General features: G+C 46.8%; 1 protein-coding gene across 1 annotated transcript in view; it reads left to right on the top strand.

Annotated features, from left to right (window-relative positions):
• The window catches only part of LRPPRC (leucine rich pentatricopeptide repeat containing), a 337,307-nt gene that overhangs the window by 160,527 nt on the left and 155,224 nt on the right, over positions 1-21,556 (top strand). The window contains exon 23 of the mRNA XM_073628468.1: positions 7,627-7,834. Coding sequence (XP_073484569.1) covers positions 7,627-7,834 — 208 coding nt within the window. The remainder of the gene's footprint in view (positions 1-7,626; positions 7,835-21,556) is intronic.

The following is a 21,556-nucleotide window of genomic DNA, read 5'->3' as shown; positions in this document are numbered from 1 at the left end:
GCGCAAATACGGTGTGACAGATAGTATTGCAACGACCGCCATTTTATTCTCTAGGTTGTTAGAACCCCCAAAAATTATACATTTTTTTTCTAAGTAATTTTCTAGCAAACAAAACTGTTTTTTAACTTGGAAACAACAAATCTCAGAAAGAAGCTCGGTCATTAAGTGGTTAAACAAATTCTGTTAACTTTGGAAGTCTTCCTTTTTACTGCCTCTATGTATAGATTAATGTGCTTACAGTGCATATAAAAAGTCTACACCTCTGTTAACATGTTGGATTTTTGTGATGTAAAAAAACAAGACCAAAATAAATAATTTCAGAACTTTTTCCACCTTTTTTGTACAGTTTATAGGTCACATTAAACTGAAATCTTTTTGGTGGAGGGAAGTAAAAATGAAAATAATACGGTTGCATAAGTCTGCACACCCTTAAACTAATACTTTGTTGAAGCACCTTTTAATCATATTACAGCACTCAGTCTTTTTGGGTATGAGTCAGCATGGCACATCTTGACTTGGCAATATTTGCCCACTCTTCTTTGCAAAAACACTCCAAATCTATCAGATCCGCAGAGGGCATCTCCTGTGCACAGCCCTCTTCAGATCACCCCACAGATTTTCAATCGGATTCAGGTCTGGGGTCTGGCTGGGCCATTCCAAAACTTTAATCCTCTAATGAAGCCATTCCTTTGTTGATTTGGATGTATGCTTTGGGTTGTTGTCATGCTTAAAGATGAAGTTTCTCTTCATGTTCAGGTTTCTAGCAGAAGCCTGAAGGTTTTGTGCCAATATTGACTGGTATTTGGAACTGTTCATAATTCCCTCTACCTTCACTAAGGCCCCTGTTTCAGCTGAAGAAAAACCGCCCCAAAGTATGATGCTGTCACCACCATGCTTCACGGTGGGTATGGTGTTATTTTGGTGATGTGCAGTGTTGTTTTTGCGACAAACATATCTTTTGGAATTCTGGTCAAAAAGTTCAACCTTGGTTTCATCAGACCATAACACATTTTTCCACATGCTTTTGGGAGACTTCAGATGTGTTTTTGCAAAATTTAGCCGGGCTTGGATGTTTTTCTTCGTGAGAAAAGGCTTCCGTCTTGCTACTCTACCCCACAGCCCAGACATATGAAGAATATGGGAGATTGTTGTCACATGTACCACACAGCCAGTGCTTGCCAGGTATTCCTGCAGCTCCTTTAATGTTGCTGTAGGCCTCTTGGCAGCCTCCCTGACCAGTTTTCTTCTTGTCTTTTCATCAATTTTGGAGGGACATCCAGTTCTAGATAATGTCACTGTTGTGCCATATTTTCTGCACTTGATGATGACTGTCTTCACTGTGTTCCATGATATATCTAATGCCTTGGCATTAATTCTCCTGACACCTTTTAACAATGAGATCCCTCTGATGCTTTGGAAGCTCTCTGCGGACCATGGCCTTTGCTGTAAGATGCAACTAAGAAAATGTCAGGAAAGGCCTACTTTCCTGACATTTTTCAGCTGAACTTTATTTGGGGTTAATCAGAGGCACTTTAAATGATGGCCAGTGTGTACTGACTCCTATTTAACATGAGTTTGAATCGGGGTGGATTTCATTTAAATCAAGTAGATTTAAATCACTAGTAAAAAGTCTTGATTTAAATCATAATTTTTAAAGAGCAACTGTCATTTCTGCCCCACAGCGGCTCCTCCTCTGACCCGCTGTTTACTCACTGACAGTCCTATTCACTTTAAGCCCGGTTCACACAGGGGCGGCATGACGGTGAGGCGAGGCGACCTGCACACCACTTCCACGGCGACTTGCAAAACGACTTCTGTATAGAAGTCTATGCAAGTCGCCTCAAGTGGCCCCCAAAGTAGTACAGGAACCTTTTTCTAAGTCGGTGCAACTTGCGTCGCTCCTATTAGAACGGTTCCATAGTACAGAACGGGAGGCGACTTGTCAGGCAGCTAGGTCGCCTGACAAGTCGCCCCTGTGTGAACCGGCAGTAATGGGACGGCTGGTGATGCGGCAGTGACACAACGAGGTGAGGGACATGGTGGCAGCAGGTGAGTGGATGCCCGCTAACCGGCGCTACCATGATGGATCTGAAATGACAGGTGCTCTTTAAATGTAAGGACTTATTCTTGCTGGTAGTTAGAATCTTTAATATTTGCAAACAAAATGAAGGTTTCCTATTTAGAATAATAAGTTGTCAGGTTAGTAAAACAGCGATATCGGAACTGATTCAATCATACAGTTTGTAGTGTACAAAGATTTTAAAAACAATGGGATAAAGGAATATTCCTGAACTTTGTTTAATCTCATGGTTACTGTGAAATTGTTTGAATGCATCAATCCAGTGCATCTCAGTTTGCAGAGCTTGGATTCATTGAATGAGTTTACTAAAGATGTAAATATTGCAGAATATGCAGCCTCATGCTACATAACTAAGCTTCATTTCATGCCGAATAAACTAAATTATTGCTGTATCTTAAATAGAGAACTATCTTTTTAGATTGATTTTTACTCCAAAAGCATTTTATTAAAATAAAAAATAAAAAAAAAAATCAGATTTTTTATTTTTTTTATCATCGATTTATATCCACCCTGGTTTGAATATTATTGCCTAATTCTGAACACAGCTACATCCCCGGTTATAAGACGGTGTACACACTTATGCAACCATATTATTTTATTTTTTTATTTTTACCCCCCCCCCCCTTTAAAGATTGCAGTTTGTTTTTCAACTGAGTTGTACAGTTTATATGTCACATTAAATGTGGAAAAAGTTCTGAAATCATTTATCTTTGTCTCATTTTTTACAATACAGAAACCTGACATTTTAACAGGGCTGTGTAGACTTTTTAAATCCATTGTATATAGTTATGATAGTTTTGTATTTAGCTTTGGTTCGGTTAGAAGCAGAAAGCAGGCACTTGATCTCTTTTGAATGTTTTCTTAGGTTGGTCGGTTAATGAAGGGTTCATTTTAAGAGGAGCTGAACTCTGCATGCTGTTTCCAAAAAAAAGACAAGCTGAAGTCAAAGGACTAGTCAGCAGCATGTCCTGTAATATTCCCTTCAGCTCATCTTCCCCCATTACTGACTTACCATGCCTTGTTCTATGCTGTGTCTATGTGACGGTGGCCATCTTGGTAGAGGTAGGGATTTGCTTCCTCACATCAGAGCAAAAATAACAGTGAGCAGCATCATAGTAATATCACCAAATCTTATTCCAAAGCTCATGGGCCTAGCAGCCAAAGGCAGCAGTGCCTTAGATCTCACAATGCAGCTATAAGGCAGTAGGCACATTGATGTCTAGGCATCCGCTCATATCAGGAAGTAAACTGCTATTTTTTAGGAAAGTTTTCAGTCAAATGGTACACTTTACAGGGGTCTGCTTAGGCACTATTAACATTTTATACATTTTCCTTATAACAGCAAATCTGACCTTTTTGAAATCTGTTCCACTATACACATGAGGATAAATCCTTAGGATAGCTAAAACATTGGGGCCATGGGTGCTTACAGTAATTCTGTGGTGCGGTGGGTTGGCGGGGCTTGAGGCGGCAGTGCCCCTGGTGGGTTGGCGGGGCTTGAGGTGGCAGTGCCCCAGTGGGTTGGCGGGGCTTGAGGCGGCAGTTCCCCCGGTGGGTTGGCGGGGCTTGAGGCGGCAGTTCCCCCGGTGGGTTGGCGGGGCTTGAGGCGGCAGTTCCCCCGGTGGGTTGGCGGGGCTTGAGGCGGCAGTGCCCCCGGTGGGTTGGCGGGGCTTGAGTGCCCCCTGGGGTTGGCGGGGCTTGAGTCGGCAGTTCCCCTGGTGGGTTGGCGGGGCTTTAGTCGGCAGTTCCCCAGGTGGGTTGGCGGGGCTTGAGGCGGCAGTTCCCCCAGTGGGTTGGCGGGGCTTGAGGCAGCAGTTCCCTCGGTGGATTGGCGGGGTTTGAGGCGGCAGTTCCCCCGGTGGGTTGGCGGGGCTTGAGGCGGCAATTCCCCCGGTGGGTTGGCAGGACTTGAGGCGGCAGTTCACTCGGTGGATTGGCGGGGCTTGAGTCGGCAGTTCACCCGGTGGGTTTGGCGGGGCTTGAGTCGGCAGTTCACCCGGTGGGTTGGCGGGGCTTGAGTCGGCAGTTCCCCCGGTGGGTTGGCGGGGCTTGAGTCGGCACTTCGCCCGGTGGGTTGGTGGGGCTTGAGGCGGCAGTTCCCCCCGGTGGGTTGGCGGGGCTTGAGGCGACAGTTCCCCCCCGGTGGGTTGGCGGGGCTCGAGGCGGCAGTTCCCCCCCGGTGGGTTGGCGGGGCTTGAGGCGGCAGTTCCCCCCCGGTGGGTTGGCGGGGCTTGAGGCGGCAGTTCCCCCCGGTGGGTTGGCGGGGCTTGAGGCGGCAGTTCCACCAGTGGGTTTGGCGGGGCTTGAGGCGGCAATTCCCCCGGTGGGTTGGCAGGACTTGAGGCGGCAGTTCCCCCAGTGGGTTGGCGGGGCTTGAGGCGACAGTTCCCTCGGTGGATTGGCGGGGCTTGAGTCGGCAGTTCACCCGGTGGGTTTGGCGGGGCTTGAGTCGGCAGTTCACCCGGTGGGTTGGCGGGGCTTGAGTCGGCAGTTCCCCCGGTGGGTTGGCGGGGCTTGAGTCGGCACTTCGCCCGGTGGGTTGGCGGGGCTTGAGGCGGCAGTTCCCCCCGGTGGGTTGGCGGGGCTTGAGGCGGCAGTTCCCCCCCGGTGGGTTGGCGGGGCTTGAGGCGGCAGTTCCCCCCCGGTGGGTTGGCGGGGCTTGAGGCGGCAGTTCCCCCCCGGTGGGTTGGCGGGGCTTGAGGCGGCAGTTCCCCCCCGGTGGGTTGGCGGGGCTTGAGGCGGCAGTTCCCCCCCGGTGGGTTGGCGGGGCTTGAGGCGGCAGTTCCCCCCGGTGGGTTGGCGGGGCTTGAGGCGGCAGTTCCACCGGTGGGTTTGGCGGGGCTTGAGGCGGCAGTTCCCCCAGTGGGTTGGCGGGGCTTGAGTGCCCCCTTGGGGTTGGCGGGGCTTGAGGCTTCAGTGCCCCTTGGGGTTGGCAGGGCTTGAGGCGGCAGTGCCCCTTGGGGTTGGCGGGGCTTGAGGCGGCTGTTCCCCGGCAGTTCCCCCGGTGGGTTGGCGGAGCTTGAGGCAGCAGTTCCCCCGGTTGGCGGGGCTTGAGTGCCCCCTGGGGTTGGCGGGGCTTGAGTGCCCCCTGGAGTTGGCGGGGCTTGAATGCCCCCTGGGGTTGGCGGGGCTTGAGGAGGCAGTGCCCCCTGGGGTTGTCGGGGCTTGAGGCGGCAGTGCCCCCCGGTGGGTTGTCGGGGCTTGAGGCGGCAGTGCCCCCCGGTGGGTTGTCGGGGCTTGAGGCGGCAGTGCCCCCCGGTGGGTTGTCGGGGCTTGAGGCGGCAGTGCCCCCCGGTGGGTTGTCGGGGCTTGAGGCGGCAGTGCCCCCCGGTGGGTTGGCGGGGCTTGAGTCGGCAGTGCCCCCCGGTGGGTTGGCGGGGCTTGAGGCGGCAGTTCCCCCCGGTGGGTTGGCGGGGCTTGAGGCGGCAGTCCCCCCCCGGTGGGTTGGCGGGGCTTGAGGCGGCAGTTCCCCCCCGGTGGGTTGGCGGGGCTTGAGGCGGCAGTTCCCCCCCGGTGGGTTGGCGGGGCTTGAGGCGGCAGTTCCCCCCCGGTGGGTTGGCGGGGCTTGAGGCGGCAGTTTCCCCCGGTGGGTTGGCGGGGCTTGAGGCGGCAGTTCCACCGGTGGGTTTGGCGGGGCTTGAGGCGGCAGTTCCCCCAGTGGGTTGGCAGGGCTTGAGTGCCCCCTTGGCGTTGGCGGGGCTTGAGGCTTCAGTGCCCCTTGGGGTTGGCAGGGCTTGAGGCGGCAGTGCCCCTTGGGGTTGGCGGGGCTTGAGGCGGCTGTTCCCCGGCAGTTCCCCCGGTGGGTTGGCGGAGCTTGAGGCAGCAGTTCCCCCGGTTGGCGGGGCTTGAGTGCCCCCTGGGGTTGGCGGGGCTTGAGTGCCCCCTGGGGTTGGCGGGGCTTGAGTGCCCCCTGGGGTTGGCGGGGCTTGAATGCCCCCTGGGGTTGGCGGGGCTTGAGGAGGCAGTGCCCCCTGGGGTTGTCGGGGCTTGAGGCGGCAGTGCCCCCCGGTGGGTTGTCGGGGCTTGAGGCGGCAGTGCCCCCCGGTGGGTTGTCGGGGCTTGAGGCGGCAGTGCCCCCCGGTGGGTTGGCGGGGCTTGAGGCGGCAGTTCCCCCACGGTGCATTGGCGGGGCTTGAGGCGGCTGTTCTCCGGCAGTTCCCCCGGTGGGTTGGCGGGGCTTGAGGCGGTAGTTCCGCCGGTGGGTTGGTGGGGCTTGAGTGCCCCTTGGGGTTGGCGGGGCTTGAGGGGGCGGGGCTTGAGGCGGCAGTGCCCCCTTGGGGTTGGTGGGGCATGAGGAGGCAGTGCCCCCTTGGGGTTGGCGGGGCTTGAGGAGGCAGTGCCCCCTTGGGGTTGGCGGGGCTTGAGGAGGCAGTGCCCCCTTGGGGTTGGCGGGGCTTGAGGAGGCAGTGCCCCCTTGGGGTTGATGGGGCTTGAGGAGGCAGTGCCCCCTTGGGGTTGATGGGGCTTGAGGCGGCAGTGCCCCCCCCCCGGGTTGACGGGGCTTGGATGGCAGTACCATTTCTGGTGATCAGAATCTGCAACCCACATTTATAGTGAAAACAAACCACATCTTTTGAAAATCTACTAGTGCTTATAGAACCTTTGGCGTATTAAAATTCTGTACTTTGCGTGTCATATACTGTAATCAGTGCTCATTGCATTACTGGGTAGCACCTACAGGTGGTGCTGTGTATGAAAACTAAAATTGTTTTTCCCCAGTGCAGAAGAAATATGGGCGGTTATTTTTTTTGACTGCAATGCTGCAAATTGACTCGGGGAAAACCCCCGAAGAACTAACGATGAAGCTATAGAACTGTAAGAAATGACATTTAGATGGAAACAAAGGCACAGCGAACAAACAAGAGAGGAGAAAATCTGCTTGCTCGGGTTGCACTCCACCCCCTTCGCATCCCCTTTGTAAAACGGTCAAAACATTTTGCCTGTGTGATAATTAAGAAACAACACAACGCAAATCCCCTTTACTTATCCCACACACCAAAATGTTTATTTCTGCCTTCCTAATGAGGCTTAATGAGCCTAATGTTTTAACACGCAGTCTGTTGGAAAGCTTTCATTGGCTCGGCTTGTCTAATTAGTATCGACACAGCAAACAGACCCTATCGGTATCAGGCCATTAGTCTGGCTGTATATACACTGTAAACACATCTTTATTATCTGGCCTCCTGACAAGCCATCTGCTGTAGAAACAATGGTGTGATTTAGCAGATGTTGGCGTTGAGCGATAAAAGCATCCATTTACTGGGATGGCGCAGCTATAGGGCAGACAGTACAGGGTTACGTGGTGCAGAGTGGGCACACGGTCTCCTATCTGTAATTTGTAGTCACAGTTGCATGGAAATGATAAAACCATGCTATTGTGGATTTATAATTGTAGTCTCGTTTAGAAATGCAAGTAGTAATTAACTTGAAATCGGCATTATACACCAGAATTTACATTCCTGCTGGGCCTGAAATGCTGTTTTAATAACAGTTTGTTTTCACTCCATGAAATTACCTAAGGGCCCTTTTGTGTTGCTTCATTTCAGATGCTATTAACATTCTAAAGGAGATGCAAGAGAGGGACGTGGCTGTCGACGACTTCTCCAATAGATTGTTCGTTCAAATCCTCAACACTTTGGCCATCAAAGGTGACGTTGACAGTGTCAACCGATTGCACGAACACATCGTGATGCTGGGTCTGGCTAAACCGTCATCCAACATCTGTTCCCCGCTGGTGATGGTGCACATGCAGCAGTAAGTAAATTACAACAGTACCTCTTTGCATCCAGAAGAATTGATAATATTTCAAATAACTTGGGGCAAATGATTTATAAAGCACACAAATATGTACACAAAGGTGCATGTACCTAGCACTCACAATACTTTCTACATACAATACAAACGTCCAAAGATTCCCAAAAGTTCTATGTGAAGTGACAGCAAGATGGTGGTGGAGGAATCTGCAGCTCCTATACCGTTAGCCTCAGAAGCTCACAAGATCACACTTAAAGTGTTACTAAAAGTTAATTTAAAAAAAAAAAATGAAAGTAACAAACGTTCTACTCGCCTGCTCTGTGTAATGGTATTGCACAGAGCGGCCCCGATCCTCCTCTTCTCAGGTCCCCCGCTGGCAATCCTCCTCCTCTTCTTCGTGTGTCCCCACAGCAAGCCCTTTGCCATGGGGGCACACGATGTCTGCCCGCTCCCAATCGGTGTTTCTATAGAGCTGCGCTCCATAGACACACACAAGTGGGGCTTAGCCCCCCACCCCACTTCTTCCTCACTGCATTTAATTGACAGCAGCAGTGATGGCTCCTGCTGCTGTTCAAGGCCCTGTTTGAAGAGGAAGAGATGAAGCCAATGCGCATCGCTGCATCTCTTATTCCCCTTCACACAGGGAAGGGAAAAAAGATTGTTTACCTTAATTCCAGGAAGGTGTTAAAGGATAAGTTCACTTTTTAGAAAAAAATAATAAATGCACGTTTTTGTGCAGGTAAAAAAAGTCTGTGAAGCTGTTGACATGCAGGTTTCCAGCAGATCTGCCAGTGTGTTTGCTTCCCTGCACATCCCGTACGGGCAAGCAGATACAATCTGACTGGAGGAGAGAAGTAGTTCTTTGAAAACTACAAGCCAAAAGCCACAAAGGCTGTCGGACCTTGTTGTTTTTCCATTCGCAGAACACTGAATGGATAGCGCGGCAGGCAGAGACCTGCACGGCCAGGTTTGTTGCAGAGTGACAGCTAGTGGCGAGGGGAGAAGATCCCCCACTAGCTGTCAGAACAGGGGATCGGGGGGAGCAGGAGCATCTGTAACATGTTACAGGTGAACTTATCCTTTTAAGGTTAAAAAAAAAAAAAAAAAACTTTTTTAGCTTTAGTATCACTTTAAGTGTATAATTAGTCCAATGTATGGCCGTAATGGGCAGGCTATAATCCTCACTCAGCTCTTGGTGGTTATCAGATCTGGGAAAGAACCATAATCACATGCAGAACGAAACAGTTGCTAGGGTGCCGTTGGCATGCTTTTTGGCGGGTCCGGCTCTCCATCACCTGGCTCACTGATCTGGCAGTATGTGTTGCTTTTACTTGATGAATACCCCCTACCTCGGAACTCCACTTCCGTTCCCTAAATGTAAGTGTGGATTTTTTTTTGTAAAGAAATATGGTTACATTTTACTAATCCAGCACCATGCCTACTTTTTCTCTCTTTAGATAATTTATGTTTAAGATTTTTTTTTTAAATGCTTACATTGTGCCAAGACATAACTTTTTATTGTGTTTAAAGAGACCCTGTCACCACTTTTACTTTGCAGGTATAGTCCAATGTGACAACGTACGTTTATAAATAAACACATTTTGATGTTCTTTGTTTGAAAAGTTACTTTTCCCCCTGCCTCTTCCCCTCCATTTTAATAGTGCCAAAAAAAACCGCACCTTTTTAGAGGTATCAGAATCCTATTTGTAATCCCCCCCATGTGCCTACAGTCCTGCCCCGACTCCTTACGTGCCGTTCTCTCCGTACAGCTTTGTCGTGTTTAGCAAATCAGTGCCAAAGCAGTCTGTGGGAGCACACATAACATGTTTGTATACTGGTCTCTCCCAACACAACTTCATGCCATTTATCAAAACACAGTTGAAGTTAAAGGATAAGTCACCCTTCAAAATAGTAATAAATGCATATATTTTTGCAAGTAAAAAAAAATGTGCATTTATTATTATTATTTTTTTTTTACTGCAGTCTATAAAGGGTTGCACCCTGCCGTCTGCTGATCAGCAGGGGAATGTCCGGCTCCTGCAAAGTCTTCCTGCAGCCATTATGTCTGTATCCCCGTACAGGCTTTCAGTTACAAAGCTTTAGAAATACTGAGTAAACTAAGCGTGTGCTGAGCAGTGTTCTCACGGCCTATTCAAATTGCAAGTCTGTCTGCCGTGGCGGGAGACAATATTTGTAGTTTTTTCATTCTCAGATTTCTAAATGGATGATGCGGCTGTCTAGGCGGAATCCCTCACAGCCCCGCTGTTTTCAAAAAGTCACAGCAGTTGCAAGGAGAAGATCCCCAGCCTGCGATCAGAGTTGGGAGTGCAGGAGGTGGGTGCATAGGAGCATGTTACACCCTAATTATGGGTGTAACATGCTCCTAATGGTGAACTTATGCTTTAAGTTATCTTTTGTACTCTCCTCTTTATTCTCTCCTCGCTTACTCTCCTCTTTATTCTCTCCTTGCTCGCTCTCCTCTTTATTCTCTCCTCGCTCGCTCTCCTCTTTATTCTCTCCTCGCTCGCTCTCCTCTTTATTCTCTCCTCGCTCGCTCTCCTCTTTATTCTCTCCTCGCTCGCTCTCCTCTTTATTCTCTCCTCGCTCGCTCTCCCCTTTATTCTCTCCTCGCTCGCTCTCCCCTTTATTCTCTCCTCGCTCGCTCTCCTCTTTATTCTCTCCTCGCTCGCTCTCCCCTTTATTCTCTCCTCGCTCGCTCTCCCCTTTATTCTCTCCTCGCTCGCTCTCCCCTTTATTCTATCCTCGCTCGCTCTCCCCTTTATTCTATCCTCGCTCGCTCTCCCCTTTATTCTATCCTCGCTCGCTCTCCCCTTTATTCTATCCTCGCTCGCTCTCCCCTTTATTCTATCCTCGCTCGCTCTCCCCTTTATTCTATCCTCGCTCGCTCTCCCCTTTATTCTATCCTCGCTCGCTCTCCCCTTTATGCTCTCGCTCGCTCTCCCCTTTATGCTCTCTCTCGCTCTCCCCTTTATGCTCTCTCTCGCTCTCCCCTTTATGCTCTCTCTCGCTCTTTCCTTTATGCTCTCTCTCGCTCTCCCCTTTATGCTCTCTCTCGCTCTCCCCTTTATGCTCTCTCTCGCTCTCCCCTTTATGCTCTCCCCCTTTATTCTCTCTCTCGCTTTTCCCTTTTCATTCTTTCTCTCGCTCTCCCCCTTTTTATTCTCGCTCTTCCCCTATTTTTTCTCGCTCTTCCCCAATTTATTCTCGCTCTCCCCCTATTTACCCCCTATTTATTCTCGCTCTCCCCCTTTTTATTCTCTCTCGCTCTCCCCCTTTTTATTCTCTCTCGCTCTCCCCCTTTTTATTCTCTCTCGCTCTCCCCCTTTTTATTCTCTCTCGCTCTCCCCCTTTTTATTCTCTCTCGCTCTCCCCCTTTTTATTCTCTCTCGCTCTCCCCCTTTTTATTCTCTCTCGCTCTCCCCCTTTTTATTCTCTCTCGCTCTCCCCCTTTTTATTCTCGCTCGCTCTCCCCCTTTTTTATTCTCGCTCTCCCCCTATTTATTCTCGCTCTCCCCCTATTTACCCCCTATTTATTCTCGCTCTCCCCCTTTTTATTCTCGCTCTTCCCCTGTTTATTCTCGCTCTCCCCCTATTTACCCCCTTTTTATTCTCTCTCTTGCTCTCCCCCTTTTTATTCTCTCTCTTGCTCTCCCCCTTTTTATTCTCCCTCTCTTGCTCTCCCCCTTTTTATTCTCTCTCTCTTGCTCTCCCCCTTTTTATTCTCTCTCTCCTTCTCTTGCTCTGCTCCTTATTCTTCCCCTCAGAACCACCAATATCTTCTTGCTTTATGCACATCATTGCTGTCCATATCTCAAATCCCTTATTTTCACTGTGCAGCCTCTGTCTCTTTTACTTCTACTTATTTCTTCTTTACACTGTGTGTGTTACATTCCAATGGAGAATATTCCCGATCCTCTGTCATTCCCAAATGCATAGATAAGCCAGCGGGTGTTGTGGTATTGATAGAAAGTCTGCTGGGCCTTGCTGACATCATGAAAAATAGGAGGAAGATAATGCTTCCTCTAAGAGAATGGGATCTTTGATGGAGACATCCTGCTTCTTCAAAGGCACCGCATGCATCTACAGTTTCATCCAGTTTGAGACTACAGATGCTTATACGGACAATCGCGGCATGATACCATGGTCAGGACTCGGCCGCAAAGGCCAGCCAACTACAGTAGCTACCCAGTGGAAGCCAGATCCTCCAGGGTTGGATAGTGGGGGTATCGAATCGCGTAATTGCCAGGATATCAGATAATACCAATAATCTTTTTAACGCCGACAATATTCACGAGTCCCGATGGGTGTAGGATTATCCACCATGCAGTACACTAAGTAACAACGACAACAGTCCATCCTGTTCAACCTGTGTAGGTGTATGTGTGTCAATGTTGGTAATCATTTCCCATATCCCTGTATATAGTGTTCACTAAGATACACTTCCAAGAGTCTTTTATAATTATCAGTACTCCCCACTGACACCACCAATTGTGTAAGAGTGTTCCACATTCTTATCACAATGACAGTGAAAATCCCCCTATACAGTTTAAGGTGTTAAACTGCTTTTCCAATCTAATTGTGTGGCCCCGTGTCCTCTTACATTTCCTGAAACTGAAATGTTTTTTCTTCCTATGCTGGGATCACCATTGAGGTATTTGCATACCGCTATCATATCTCCTCTCAAGTGTCTCTTCTCCAGGGAGAATATATTTAGCGTTTGTAGTTGTTCCTGGTAATTGAGGTCCTCCAGTCAACTTATTAATTTAGTTGCCCTTTGGACTCTCTCCAGTTCCAGCACATCCTTCCTGAGGATTGGTGACCAGAACTGGACAAAATATTTCAGATGTGGCCGGACCAGAGTTTTTTAAAGTGGCAGGATTATTGTTTTATCTCTGGAGTAAATTCCCTTTTTTATGCAAGCTAATAGTCTGCTGGTTTTGCTTGCTTGCCACTCCTTCTGCACTGCTCCTGTGTGGAGGGAGACATCTTGGTAGAGGAAGTACTTTGTTTCCTCCTGCCGGAGTCCCTGGCAAGGAGAACAGTAAGCAGCACAGAAGTAATATCACAAAATCCCATTCTGACTCTGCTAGGACTATCGATCAGTGGCAGCTGTACCTTAAATCTCCCACGGCAAATGCACTATATTGCCAAAAGTATTGGGACGCCTGCCTTTACACGCACATGAACTTTAATGGCATCCCAGTCTTAATCCGTAGGGTTCAATATTGAGACGGCCCACCCTTTGCAGCTATAACAGCTTTAACTCTTTTGGGAAGGCTGTTGACAAGGTCTGGAGTGTGTCTATGGGAATGTTTGACTATTCTTTCAGAACAAATTTGTGAGGTCAGGCACTGATGTTAAACGAGAAGGCCTGGCTCGCAGTATCCGCTCTAATTCCATTCCAAAGTTGTTCTATCGGGTTGAGGTCAGGACTCTGTGCAGGCCAGTCAAGTTCCTCCACCCCAAACATGCTCATCCATGTCTTTATAGACCTTGCTTTGTGCACTGGTGCACAGTCATGTTGGAACAGGAAGGGGAATAGAAAAAAAAGGGCGCTCCAACCCTCTTCATTATCCTTCAATGTATTTTATTAAAAAGGTAGATTAAAAACTACAGGCATACCCCACTTTTAAGTACACAATGAGACCAGAGCATGTATAGTATGTAAAACGGAAATGTACTTAAAGTAAAGCAATACTTTTTTTTTTACTTTTAGGCTGTAGTGGGGGTGTCAGGGGCGCACTGGAACAAGACAGGCTGCGCTCTCGGAGCTTCAACTCCTTCTACTGCGGCTGCAAAATGTCTGTACAGTACTTAGGAGGCACTTTACAAAAACTCGCGGATATGTCCATACTCGCGAGTGTACGTAAAGTGGGTGTACTTAACCACTTCAGCCCCGGAAGGTTTAACCCCCTTCCTGACCAGAGCACTTTTTACAGTCTGGCACTGTGCTGCTTTAACTGGTAATTGCGCGGTCATCCAACGCTGTACCCAAACAAAATTTGCATCCTTTTTTCCCCCCAAAAATAGAGCTTTCTTTTGATGGTATTTGATCACCTCTGCGGTTTTTATTTTTTGCGATATAAACAGAAAAAGCCCCAAAATTTTGAGAAAAAAAATGGTATTTTCTACTTTTTGTTATAAAACAAAATCCAATAAACTCAATAAAAAAATAATTGGTTTACACAAAAGTTATAGCGCCTACAAACTAGGGTACATTTTTTGGAATTTATGCAGCTTTTAGTTTATGACTGCCTATCTCATTTCTTGAGGTGCTAGAATGGCAGGGCAGTACAGATCCCCCCCAAATGACCCCATTTTGGAAAGTAGATACCCCAAGGAAATTGCTGAGAGGCCTGTTGGGGCCATTGAATTTTTTTTTTTTTTTTTTGTCACAAGTGATTGAAAAAATGACAAAAAAAAAATTATACAAAGTTATCACTAAATGATATATTGCTCACACGTGCCATGGGCATATGTGAAATGGGCGGCACAGTGGTGTAGTGGTAGCACTCTCGCCTAGCAGTAAGAAGGGTCACTGGTTCGAATCCCAACCACGACACTACCTGCTTGGAGTTTGCATGTTCTCCCTGTGCCTGCGTGGGTTTCCTCCGGGTACTCCCGTTTCCTCCCACACTCCAAAGACATGCTGGTAGGCTAATTGGATCCTGTCTAAATTGTCCCTAGTATGTATGAATGTGAGTTAGGGACCTTAGATTGTAAGCTCCTTGAGGGTAGGGACTGATGTGAATGTACAATGTATATGTAAAGCGCTGCGTAAATTGACGGCGCTATATAAGTACCTGAAATAAATAAAATAAATTACACCTCAAAATACATTCTGCTGCTTCTCCTGAGTACGGGGATACCACATGTGTGAGACTTTTGGGAGCCTAGTCGCGTACAAGACCCCAAAAACCAATCACAGCCTTCAGGCTTTAGGGGCGTAGAATGGTGATTTCACTTCCTGACTACCTGTCACAGTTTCGGAGGCTATGAAATGTCAAGATAGCACAACCCCCCCCAGATGACCCCATTTTAGAAAGAAGACACTGCAAGCTAGCAGAGGCTTGACTGATGATAAAACCTAACTGATTTCACCTGCCGGGTGATCAGGGGGTTAAACATTTTTTAAGGTAATATATGGCGGGTGCCCTGATGCTATAAAAAAATAACTAACTAACCAGCGTCACCCGTGACACTAATACAGTGATCACTAGTGACGGATGTTCAAGGGGTTAAACCTTTATTAGGGTAGTACCCTAAAGCTGCCTGGACCTACGACTAACTGCCCTAATGCTAATTAGTGTCACAAATGACACCAGTACAGTGATCAAAGAAAAATATGAATGCTGCACTGGGTGACACAGTGACAGGGAGTGAAGGGGTTAACTGGGGGCCTATCGGGGGGTGAAATGTGTGCCTATGTGTACTGTGTCAGTGTAGTGTTGGTGCAACTCATGTGTGGATGTCCTCTCTCCTCTCTCTGGAACGGAAAAGAATTCCAGAGAGGGAGATTACATTACGTCCCCTTTCTGTGTTTACACTTACAGACCGGAAGCATTTCATTTGTCAGGTCCAATCAGCAGGTGCAGAAATCATTGGCCTGGAGACTAATCAGTTCTGTAACAAATCCGATCGTCATGGCCGCCTAAGGGGGAGCGTGCCCCCGACGTACAGCTACGCCGTTTCGCACACCCGTGCCTTTCTTCCGCAGTAAAACTGCGATGGCTGGTCGGGAAGTGGTTAAAGCGGGGTATGCTTGTACTCACAAACGTGAAAGAAAACCGCATTGTAAAATAGCCATCAGATGATGGCAATCGGTCTGACAACAACAGTCTCCAGATGATAATAGAGAAGACTTTGAGGGCCACTGCCGGCTGACGCATTTCAAAGGGATACCTTCTTCCTCAGAGCTCCTGGGGAGAGAGAAGCACAACATGGAACCAATCAGTTGCGTTACAATGAAAGGAGCATTCTGATGAGAAGAGAGCAGAGACCGATAGATGAGCTTCATCGGTGCTTTTGCATTTAATGTCCATTCACAGCCTTACCGTTGCGAGGAGACCTGTAAGTGTTACAGGACTGCAGCAGAGAAAGATGATGTTTCCAGCCATGCCAAACAGGGCTGTGCTGTGTAGTAGAGCTGTTTGGATCTCACCAATGGATGGTTAGTGTTACAAATCGTTTGGAAAGTTTAACAGTTCCCATCCCATCAGAGCATTGCGTGACATTAGATTCCCACCCACTTCCTTCTGGAGCTCAGAAATGCTGTGTAAGATGTGTGTTTTAGAAGGTTGTAGAGAAGAGCAGGCTGCAGATAAACAGGTACAACTTATGTAGGTGGATTTTCTTTCATCTCTGTGTATCACCTGAGGCCAGTCACTTCACTGTGTATATCTAAGGGTTTACAACCACTTTAAGGTTAGCAAAAAAAAAAAATGTCTTCTTAATAAACTGAGCTTAAAGGATAAGTTCACCTTTGGGAGCATGTTACATGCTCCACCCGTTTTTAGGGTGAAACACGTAACATGTTCCCAATGCTGCAGCTGCTGCCCAATCCTCCACCCCATGACCGCAGTATTGGAGAAGTTCCCTGTGCTAGCTGTCACTTTGTAAAATCAGTGCACCCTTCTGGGACTGCGGCCACGGCATTCATTCATGCAGCTCTGTGTGTGAATGAACTACAAGCCCAAACATCCTTTGTGTTGGTTGGCTTGTAGTTCTCAATGAACTACCATTGCGCTGTGGAGCGCCGTGGCAGTTCATTGATTCTTCCTGTCAGATTCTATTTGCTTGCCCTTACGGGTTATACTGACAGATCTGGAGGAGACCTGCATGGTACCAATGATCTGATTGCTGGTGCAATGCTTTACAGCCAGGATCAGCAACCTACGGCCCGTGGGCCGCACCCGACCCGCCGCCGCTAAATGTCCGGCCCTTCAGTGCACGCAATGAATTCACGTGCACCAGGCCCGCAGACATTTTAACCCCGGTCGGCTTTCCTGGGATAACAACCGATGCGGCTAAGAAGCTGACTTGCTGTTATCCCAAACAGTGGGAGGGGACTCCCCCCCCCCCCCCCACCCCCTCCTTCCATGGCTCGCCTGGGCTCTCCCGTCCCACCGAGAGGCCCGAGCGACCAGCCGACACATCTGCTGGCTGACCGGAGACGTGATCGAAGCTGGAATCTGCTTCGATCGAGTCTCGGATCTAGTAACCTGGAAGTGATGTCATGACATCACTTCCGGTTTACAGAAGTCGTAAAGGGGCCACATTTTTAAGATGACAGTATTCAAAACAGCCAAACTTGGTGTTTTAAATGCTTTTAAGTGCAAAGGAGGGATTTGGGGTCTTATAGACCCCAGATCCCTCCATAGAGAGTACCTGTCACTGCCTATTACTGTCACAAGGGATGTTTACATTCCTTCTGACAGCACCAAAAATGATCAGATTTTTTTTTTTTTTTTTAAAAAGGACAGTGTAAAAAAAAAGAAAATAAAGCATACCCATACGTAAGTTGTGACCGCAAATGTGAACAGTGTTCAAACCAAACATGTGAGGTATCGCCGTGATAGCGCGAGAGCAATAATTCTAGCACAGGACCTTCTCTGTAACTCCAAACTGGTAGCCTGTAGAAATGTTTAAAGAATCGCCTATGGAGATTTTTACGTTGCGTAGTTTGTTGCTATTCCATGAGTGTGCTCAATTTTAAAGCATAACATGGGGGGGGGGGGTGGTTAATATGCAGGGGGGTGGGCTGTGTAATGTAAAGGAGTCCAGAAGTGCGGGGGCGGGGGCTGTGTAATGTAAAGGGGTCCAGAAGTGCGGGGGGCTGTGTAATGTAAAGGGGTCCAGAAGTGCGGGGGGCTGTGTAATGTAAAGGTGTCCAGAAGTGCGGGGGCTGTGTAATGTAAAGGGGTCCAGAAGTGCGGGGGCTGTGTAATGTAAAGGGGTCCAGAAGTGCGGGGGCTGTGTAATGTAAAGGGGTCCAGAGGTGCGGGAACTGTGTAATGTAAAGGGATCTAGATTATTATCTTTATTAGCAGGTGAATGCGGCCCTCTATGCATTCACATACATTGAATCCGGCCCTTAAGTGGAAAAAGGTTGCTGACCCCTGCTTCACAGGCTCAAAAAAAACCCCAAAAAATAAAAAGCATATTTTTTTTTTTATCTGCAAAAACAATAATATAGTTTTTTATAGTTATAATTTTTTTTTTTTTTTAAAAGTGAACTTATCCTTTAAATCCTATAATTGTCTCTCAGCCTTTGTCATTGTTACCCATTGCAACCAGTTAGATATGCAGCACCTCAAGTCCAACCTTCACCTTCAGCATGTACCGGTATGTTGCGATCAAGCTTCAGTTGTCAAGAAAGTGTAAAGATCATTTCTAACCTTTGTCCCCTAGAAAATTGGGGCTACTTTGCTTCATTTCTAAGCACCATCACCAGTTAAAAAATTGTCAGATCTGCACATTATCTTCCGCCATCTCTTATACGTTTGCATATTTTTCAGCTTGTGTGATTTTTCAAACAAGTAAATAAGCAAAGATCGCCTTGCCACAATGTTAAAAGGTAGTTTGGTTCTCTTACACAATTATCGCAATTAGAAATTTAGCGCTGAAGGCAGAGGAATAAAGCAGGAGCTTGCCCTAACAGGACAAGACAGCGATAAGATGGCTGCTCGTCAAGGATCGCTGGGTCGTAATTAAGTTACATTCACGGCTATTGGGTTTTGAAGGATGATTGGTAAATGACTGGCTTGATGTGCTTTGTACGGACACCGTTCGATAGGGCTTCCTATTTTCTTCTCTCTCTGTTTTTTTTTTCCCCTCTCCCTTTCTCTGTCAGAAAATCCTGTAGTGTCTGATAATGTAAATGTGGCATTTTTATGCTGAACAAAAGAGCAAGGAAATGAGCTATCCTGTCTAATCATTCAGTTGTTTAACACAGACTTCCAGTGTAGACTTAATTGGCTGGAAAGCACTTGACATGTGAAGTTAGCACTGTTCGAAATGCATGTTTGAGTAAATTTTAAAATAAGTGACAGCTAAATTGTACCTAGGGAAATTACAAAGCCTTCAACACAGTTAATTTTTTTTTTCCTCCTCCTTTTGGCGATGATTAGTTGTAATTGCAACACCAGTCTCCTTGAAGACTCCCCTTTATTGTGGCTGAGCAAAAAAGGTGCAACTAGGGATTTTGCACCATAAGGACCCAGTATGCAATAGCCCCCCTTCCTTCCAGCAGAGCATTGCCATTTACACATGCTAAGCCCCTTTGCTTGTTATATTGACCATACAATGCAGTTCAGGTAGAATTAGGATGCTTAAAGTGTTACTAAATCCACAACAGTACAATCAGTCTGTATATGCAGTAAAGGCTGCTTGTTATACTCACTGTGGAACCTAAGGGGTTACTCCTCTGCATTGTGTAAAAAAAAAAAGGGCTGTTTTGATCCTGTCTTCGCTGATTCTCCGCTTTTTCTACTGTCCCCAATCCATCTCTTGATATCTACAGAGCCTTTGGAGTCACTCTGCACATGCTCAGTTTGGTGTGTATTGGTAAAAAATGTTTTTTTTTTTTTTTTTTTTTTTTTTTTTTTTTTTGGGAGGGTGCATGTGATCAGCTCAGGGCCAATCAGCACTGTCCATACAGAGGGTCGGGGTCCTGCAGCTTCATAGGACAGTCAGAAGTGAATGAAAACTCCTACAAACTTTAAGCAGACACTGATAGATGTCACAAGACTGCTATATACTGCTGATGAGAAAAGGTATTTAGCCGTTTTTTTTTACTAAAATTGCATTTCCATGTTCTGTGTACAGTAGGAGACCAGATATAGTGAATGCAGGGTCCTGGGTTTAGTAACACTTTTAGTCTAGTTCAGGTATCCGTTTCCTTTGCAAGCAATTTTTATAGCAAGTCAGTTGGGTCTTGATGGGTCATAAATTGATCTGTGGACTGTGTGTGTGTGTGTGTGTATATATATATATATATATATATACACACACACACACACACGCACACTAATATATATATATTCCCGCTCTTAGGTTAAATCAGAATGTGTTAAAGTCAGGATTTGTAAATAAAATAAATTACATAGTACATATGGGGTTGCTGTTGTTATAGGTGTTGTGCCTTTAAATCATAAACCTACATGTGAAGAACGCTACCTGATAATCAATCCTTGTGATATCTATCTATCTATCTATCTATCTATCTATCTATCTATCTATCTATCTATCTATCTATCTACACTAAATACACAGTATTAAATTATCAAACAAATGCATCAAATCTACAAATAAATGTCCATCTTTGTAAATCTTCTTAATTGTGCAATTAAGCTACCATTGTGAAAAAGTGCCAAGTGCTGTAAACACAAATTCAGTGCAGACTGTGCCCCCCTCCTGTGTGCCCGCTCACTCACCAGCTGCTATGGATCCAACTGATAGGAGTCATTTGCGCTTGTGTGAATATCTTTGTTCGTTGGGCTTTGTAGTCCTCCTTTTTGGTTACTCAATTGTGGGCAATGAGATACTTCTATATGGTATCAACAAATGGCAGAAAGGGAACCATATATCATAATTCCGTTTTATTTTAAAATCAAAAAAGTATAAAATACAGGCAGTCCCCGAGTTTCGAACACCCGAAATGCTGGCCACTTGTGCTCCACACTGGTCCTGGATACCTCCGGACACATCCCATACTGCAGTACTACATGTACCTCATGGCCAGAAGAGCCCCAGATAACATAACAAGCGCCCGGAACATCCCACATCCATGCACAGGCGGACGTTACACTTACGAATGCAGTGTTCCGACTGGAAGTTACACTTACAAATGCAGTGTTGCGACTTACGAACAACTTCGACTTACGAACAAACCTACAGTCCCTATTGTGTTCGTAACTCGGTGACTTCCTGTATATCCAAAGCATACACATTGTATAAGAAAATTCAAACATAAAACTTGAAGTAAACCGCGACATGCGTCTCACCGGCCGAAAAAAATTACGTCATCACCCGAGCCCCGAAATCTTAAAAAAAAAAGAAAAAAAAAAAAAAAAAGATGTGCCAGTTAACACCAAAACTTGCATGAGTACTTTAAGGCCCCGTTCATACTGCGGTAAGGTGCGCACTGTTTTTGGATTGCACCCCAGTGCACCTTTTCAGCACACTTCTGTTGCCATGAAATTGAATATGCTGCTTGCAATTTTTTTTGGTGTATTGAGCATTCGATTCATATTAATGGGCTAGCTTACCACCATGCATGTTAAAGTGGTTCTAAAGGCTGAAGGTATTTTACCTTAATGCATTTTCGGAATTAAGGTTAAAAAAAAAAAAACAACCTAAATGCAGCTTTAATATATAAATCTGGAATTCCATTCAAATAGCAGGTCTAGAGGAAATTGTAGGGCTTTCAAAGGAATTTAGTTGACTCTATGATGGCAAACGGTTTTTCAGAATTTCCATCTGGTCAAACTAAATATGTATGGGTCAACTATAGGTTGCTGAAGAAATAAACTGATGGTGTCTACCAGCACCTTTTACACATAGGACAGTTTTGACTTATGACCTATTAAGACACCCTAGCTATGCCTAAATGTTTCTATTTTTTTCTGATTATTATGCCTTCTCCTAATATTTCCCCTTAACTAACATTGAGGTATATCCTTGGGTTTGTTACTTTCAACT

This window comes from Aquarana catesbeiana, linkage group LG04 (genome assembly GCF_042186555.1).
Source record: "Aquarana catesbeiana isolate 2022-GZ linkage group LG04, ASM4218655v1, whole genome shotgun sequence".
NCBI classification, from domain to species: Eukaryota; Metazoa; Chordata; class Amphibia; order Anura; family Ranidae; genus Aquarana; species Aquarana catesbeiana.
This window is presented reverse-complemented; position numbering and strand designations above follow the sequence as displayed.